Genomic DNA, 6,619 nt, shown 5'->3' with positions numbered 1-6,619 from the left:
TGAACACGGTTTTAAAATAAGTCAAAGCTAAAGCTAAAATAAGTCAATCACCAGCTGAGAAAACTCAGCTGATGTTTCTCGAAGTACTGACCTACTTCAGCTACAACAGCCCAGGTGCTCTAAGGGCCATCCCCTCTAACCAGTCACAATAGTCACCTGCTGCTCTCTAAAAGTCTGGTTTGGCACTAAAAGTCTCTATGGCACTTGGTCGGGTCCCTGTTCCCTGAGTGCTCGTTGTGATGCCTGGCAGGGAGCTGAATACCCGCGCGGGTGCATACCCGGGGTACCGCTCCTGGGAGCACTTCCCATACAGGGGTTCCGTGCTCCTCTGGGGGTCGGCATGATTTCGGAGAAAGGCCGGTGAATAACCATTGTTGACTCAGGTGGGTCAGCACCTGCCCTGGCTGGGGTCAGTACCCGGCCCCAGACAGACACGGCCAGCTCTGCTCCTTCTGCAGCCCGCGCCCCCCTGGCCCCCCAGGATTGGGGCGACTTGAGGGTAAACACCTACACTTCAGCCTGGGCTCACCAGCCAGGGTTCCTCCTCCCGCTGCGGAGCCTGTTCCCGTCTGGGCACGGGTACAGGCGAAACCGACAGGCAGGGTGGCAGGCTGAAAAACAGCAAAAAAAACCAACCAAACAAACAGTGGGCCTACATGAAATCCCCACAATCGAGGGCGCCCAGAAGGCTGTGGGGTAGCCAGCACTGTGCTGAGGGGCAGTGCTGACACCTGGGGCAGTACTGGCAGAGGGCAGGTTTGGGTTTTCTCCTGCCAGTAACTCGATAGCCAGTGTGGCAGGTGGTGCAGAGTTTAGGTTTATTTCAGGGACATGTCCATCAAAAATTAAATACCAGGTTTTGCCTTTTTTTTTAACATTGAACAAATATGTACAAAATATGAACAATGTGAGGTACAAAACCACAAGACTATTAAAGAAAAGTAGTATATACAGAAGCAAATATGTATATGATAGACATTATCTTCCCACTTAACCCCCACAGCTCATGCCAGTTTCTCTCCTGCAGCAGGGTCCTATCACTCCCTGCATTTTCTTCTCAAATATGAAATACATAAAAAACAGTGCTAAAGATTTTAAAGGAGAAAAATAGGTTTGTTTGGGTGGGGGTTTCTTCTGCAAATGAAACCATCCAAACTGTGAGGCAAAGTTCTCAAAAATCTGAGAAGGTACAGTTCTTCTCACATGTGAGGAAAAATGAATCTGTCCAAAGACTCTACCTGATGAATGGAGGGATGTCTCAGTAGAGAGCACCACAGCACATAAAAGGGTGTGAGCATAAGGCACTTCTTGGGATTGTCAAATCCCTCCCTATTTCACAGAACATGTTCCTCTGCTTGCAAAGGGCATTTAAATAAACCTATTTAAACGACATTTGATTACACACAAAAAGGGTTTAGTCCTGCAATCCATACTCACTTCCACACTAGTTAGAGAGTTTTGCCTGATCACCAACAGCAGCTGATTCAGACCCACCCCTGCCACTGTGAGTAAAGACAGGATGCGGGATTATGTTCCAGTTAGAATATCAATTATTGTACAAATATATCTTACAAATAATTAAATACAAACCATGTTCCTTTAACCAAACTAGAGATCTTCCAAAACTGGATTGTTTGCAGAAAATACTACCTTCTTTCTCTGCTTATTATAAAATGAGTCTATTTGGTGTTGCTTTTCTCCTTTCAGTGTAACAATGAAAGTTTCCTCCTGTAGCATAATATTCTTTCAAACCAGCCCCGGTAAAGTGCAAGCCAAGTTAGCGTCCACTCTCTGCATGGGGCTGTTAGTGGGTAGGCTTGTAATAGCCTTTATCGCCTTCAATGTCCACTTCTTGATCAGAGTTGTCGGAGACGTCTGACTCCAGGTCCTCCTGTGAGGCTGGTGAGGGGGTGTACTGAGAGCCATCCAGAGAGACCTCCTTACCCTTCTGCTCCGGGGTCTGGCAGCTCTCCGGCCTTGGGTCACCATGACTGTCAGCACCTTCCACTTCTTCTTTTTTGGTGGCCTGGGGGTTCTCCTGCAATGAAAGAAGCCTGCTTGATGCAGAAATATGGGGCACAGAGACAGAAGGCCTTGGGAATTCCAGCTGTGCTGTGTGGGAAAACGACCTTGGGTTTCTTGCAGGAAAAGGCAGGTGTCCCACCACCTCCCTGGGCCTTCTGCCTATGAACCTGCCTGAGCGAGACAGGGCCGGGACAGGGCTCTCATTGCAGTCCCCACAGCCACAGGGGCTACTGCCGTGAATAAGGTTCCTTGCCGATGGTTATCGCAGTCACTTCAAAAGAGTCAGGAGCTGCTGGAGCCCAGGAACCTCTGAACTTTTGTCTTTAGCAAAGCAAATGTTTATTATGAGTCTACAAACACCGACACAGAGCTTCCTCCTGCACTGATCTTTCTTTAATTACACCCAACAGCCAAAGAAAGGAGGTTGAATCCATCAGTGGCCCAAAACCAAACGGGAAAAAATTACTAATTAAGCTAAACCTCAACATTAAAACACTCACCACTAAAACCAAACCTAACCAAAACCTCATTTCTGAAGGCAAGAGTAGCCTTGTGTCGGCAGCCGTCTGGAGAGCCCAGTCCCCTAAGGGGGCATGAAATGATATTCTTAAGAGAAAGCAGGCAGAGACATGTACCCATGATATAACCGTGCACACTCAGAGAAATGGATGTGACTGAATGAAAAGGAGGAAATTACTTAAAATGGCTGAGATCCCAAGCAAGCTGTCCCGACACTGAGGCATGGGTCAGGCCCCACCAGGGACCCAGCCTGCCCCTTGCCAGTGTAATGTGACTTTATTAAAAAATCAACCAAAGAACAGGTTAAATTCAGGTGAAGGTCACAGAACAAAACCATCTAGAGCATGGTACTATGATTCATTTTCTTATTACTTTTATATTAAAGGCTGATTTGCCAGCCAAACTCGGCCATCCACATCACACTTACCTGAAGTCACATTCAGGCCACAATAATGGGTTTTTGCAAAAGTATTTAAGTGAAGGGACCTTGATTTTGCTGAGCCAGACAGGATTAGGCCCTATGTGCCATAAAAAAAATTAAGTAATTATCTGCTTGAGCACAGTTTCTAAGGGAAGGGAAACTCCTCTAACTTCTCAGTGCCATACACTGTAACTATTTGTGAATGAAAATAAAAGCTACTCAGTTTTCCGTGTGGCTCCTCAAAACAAACAAGGTGTTTGTACCTGCCTCTCCCAATGCATGCAAAATAAATCAACTTGTGTTTATTAAGAGAGGGAGATTTGAAACACTAGTAAATACTGTTCTCAAAAAAACCTGTCTAAGTAATTTACTGACAATTACTTATCTTCTCCTCGTAATTGGCTAAACAACATATGGGTTTACAAAATAATTAGTGTGGAGTTTCAATAGGCAGTGTGTGAAAGATGAGCATAATTGATATAGCAACTACATTAGAAGCTTTTAACATTAGTGCTGCCTGAACAAGCCCTCATGGATTTCAGCATGACTATTTGTCTTTTTAATCAAGGTGAAGAGGTTAAACAGCCTTTCAGATGACTTCTGCATACAACCTGGAATAGGCGAGCACGGCGTAAGATAAGACAATTAAAATACTTATTTCTATAGAAACAGAAACATCCACGTACCTGCTTTAGGCGCCTCCATTTGGCTCTGCGATTCTGAAACCACGTTTTGACCTGAGCAACGACAACGAGAGAAGGCGCAGGGTTGTCTTAGAGCCGCTAAGTGCCGGGAGCCCTACCCTAACCACGAGCAGAAAGCAAGAGTCTGCCACCCCCTCCTCCCCGCCGCCCCCGAGCCGGCCGTGTTCCCGGGAGCAGAGCGCCGACAGCAGCCACATGGTAGGGGCCAGAGTGGGGCCGGTGCCGCCGGTCCGGGGGCTGCCCGGGGATGGGGTTCTGTTCCTCAGGGCATGGGTGCAGCCTCACCTGCCTCTCGCTGAGCTGCAGCATTTTGGCCAGGCGCTTCCTCTCCGGCGGGGACAGGTATTTCTGTGTCTCGAACTTCTTCTCCAGCTCAATGGTCTGGTCGTTGGAGAAGCGGACCTGCCCCCCTTTCCTCTTGTGCAGCGGTCGCTGGATGAAGGGGCTCCATAGCAGTGGCTTCCCTACAAAGAGAGGCACAACGCCGAGGGTCACTGGCTGGCCGTGGACACGCGTGACTGCAGAACCCTGGCCCCTGCCCGAGCCCAGACCTGGAGGCGCGCCGGGTCCAGGGCTCGCTAATTTCCCTCGCCTGATTTTATTTCCCCCAGTTCCTACTCTGGTCTTTCCCCTCTCTGATTTTTCCCCTCCGCTGAGCAGTGAGACCAGTTAAAGTCACTCTACGGGCTTTGGCAACATTTCCGTCAATGTGTTTCCTGTTGGTCTATCTCGCAAAGAAAAGAGGAAAAAAAAAGACCTTTGCTTCCTTCTGCTCTTTTAGTGTAATGCCCCAAAGAAAACGTGTCCCTTCTCTAAGCCAGTGCCCCGTGGAGAGCGGGAACATCGCGGGGCTTGGGGGGGGAAGCGTCAACACGGGGACACAGCTTCTGGGAAGAAGTGTCCCCAGTTTCTCTACCCCCGGCTGGGGGATTTGCCCGCCCGAGGCCGTGCGGTGCCCGCCAGGCTCAGCCTCGGGCCCGAGGCAGCGGTGAGGGGCGAGCCGGGGCAGCCAGTCCCGCTGCGCAGCGGCGGCCGCGTCCCGGGGCAGGAGGCTCTGGCCAGTGCCACTGAGTCACACTGTTTGTCTTTCTGTCTTGCTGCCTGCACCCTTTGAAATTCGCTGCATTGTTTTTCAAGATTTTGCTTGCGTCAGGCTTTAGTAATTCTGGTGCAAAACAGACTCAAAAAATAGGAAGCAACTGGTTATTTTAGCTGTCATAAAGTCACATCCCACACAGAGGAAATGAACAATATCAGAAAAACGGATCCCGGCTATCAGAAGTCGAGTGTTTCCTGAATTTGTCTGTATTGAGGATGTCGATAAAGTAATCAGCAATGTGCACGACTCCCGGGGAAGAGCCTGCTTCAGGCAGGCAGGAAAACACTTAACAGCTTCTGAAACCAGATTTACTCCTATCGAGAGCTCAAGGTTTCCTGTATGAACGGAAAGGGTCAGCCTCTTTCACTGCACAAATGTGGTGAGTCAGGTCCAGTTTTGCAATCACTAAGAACAAGTGCTGCAGCCCTGGCGCAGGGCTCGGTCCCCGTTGCGGGGTCGCTTCCCTCGGCCATGGGCGAGAAGGGGCCGCCGTGGCCCCGACCCGACCCGGCCCGGCCCGCGCAGGAACCGCGGGGGCCCCAGCGAGCGGAGCCGGCCTCGCGGCTGTTTTTCAAGTCATCCGCAGGAAAAGGCTGAGATCTGCCATGCGATCTCCCAGCACAATTAAAACTCCCCACCAAAACCACACGCGACATTACTAAGGACACTCTCAGAGTCACTTGGTTGAAGGAAAACAAATCTGAGTCACCGCGGCCGCGCACTGTGGTCTCGCTGCCAGGCTCGGAGTGCGGCACGTCTTTAATTTACTGTAAATCTGACGGGAGCTGGAGGGGAGCGCAGAGAGGCGGTGGGGCGGGCGGAGAAGAGGGCAGCTTTCAGGTACTTCCCATTCACCCCCAGCCCCGACGGCGGGACGGGCACGGGATGGGAGCAGGGCGGTGGCAGCCAGGGAGGGCGGAGGGGAGGGCACATGTCTTACCCAGAGGGTCCTGCCGGATCAGGGCGTGCGCGTAGTCGCCGACGGCGCGGGGGAAAGAGTAGAGGGGCCCGGCGTAGGCGCCGGTGCCGTAGGTGGCGGCGAGGTGGTGGGAGAAGGCCGGGTGGACGGGGGTCGGCTCGTAGACGGGGGTCCGGTACGGGGACACCAGGCTGGTGAAGGAGGAATTGGGCGACGGCAGCGTCGGCGGCGGCGGGGCGGGCAGGGAGTGGGGGGCCGCTGCGGCGGGGCCGCGGCCCAGGATGTCCTCGATGTAGAAGGGCGTGGGGTGCGCGGGCTGGAGCAGCGGCGTGGGCGCGTACAGCGGGACGCCGACGCCCAGGGCCGCCGGCGCCGCGCCCGGCGGCTGGTACTGCATGGCGCGGTCGCCGCCCGCGCACCCCCGCGCCCCCGGCCGCCCCAGCGGAAAGCCGGCCCCGACCGCGGCTCTGGGTGTTGGCACCGCTGCCGCGGGTTTCTCTGGGCTCGGGTTACCCTTCGATAGGTTTCTATTGGCGCGGGGCGGAGCTCGCGTGGTCTCTGTCCCCTTCCTGCCACGGCGCCGTCTGGCCAATGAGCCCGGCCAGGGAAGGGGGAAACCACCCCCCGCCGGCAAACACTCCCTCCGCCTCCCCGAGCGAACTCCCCGCGGCGCCAATCAACCACGGCCGCAGTCCGGGGGATCCGGGGCACTGGGGCGCAATGAGACGCTCGTTCGAGCCCCGACGGCGCAGGGACGCTTCCCACATCGGCTCCCGTTCGTCTGCCTGCGCTTGGCGCAGCGCCACACGGTTTTCGGGCTTCCCTATGGGGGAGCGCGGTGACTCCCCGCAGCGTGACCCGGGCGCGGACCGAGGGAGGAGGCAGAGGAGGGGATGGGCACCCCACACTCGGCCCGCACCTCGGTTTTGGAA

At 53.6% G+C, this 6,619-nt stretch overlaps 1 protein-coding gene across 1 annotated transcript; it reads right to left on the bottom strand.

Annotated features, from left to right (window-relative positions):
* Window positions 1-799: 799 nt before the first annotated feature.
* On the bottom strand, window positions 800-6,260 carry HHEX (hematopoietically expressed homeobox). Its single transcript, XM_071563478.1, has 4 exons — window positions 5,709-6,260; window positions 3,955-4,133; window positions 3,652-3,702; window positions 800-2,038 (listed from the first exon to the last, which is right to left on the bottom strand). Exons 1-4 carry the CDS (start codon window positions 6,082-6,084, stop codon window positions 1,805-1,807), a joined length of 840 nt encoding a protein of 279 aa, XP_071419579.1. The 5' UTR covers window positions 6,085-6,260; the 3' UTR covers window positions 800-1,804.
* Between the last annotated feature and the right edge of the window lie 359 nt (window positions 6,261-6,619).

The sequence above is a fragment of the Pithys albifrons genome, chromosome 9 (genome assembly GCF_047495875.1).
Source record: "Pithys albifrons albifrons isolate INPA30051 chromosome 9, PitAlb_v1, whole genome shotgun sequence".
Lineage (NCBI taxonomy): Eukaryota > Metazoa > Chordata > Aves > Passeriformes > Thamnophilidae > Pithys > Pithys albifrons.
The sequence above is the reverse complement of the archived record's forward strand: the minus strand, read 5'-3'. Positions and strand labels throughout refer to the sequence as shown.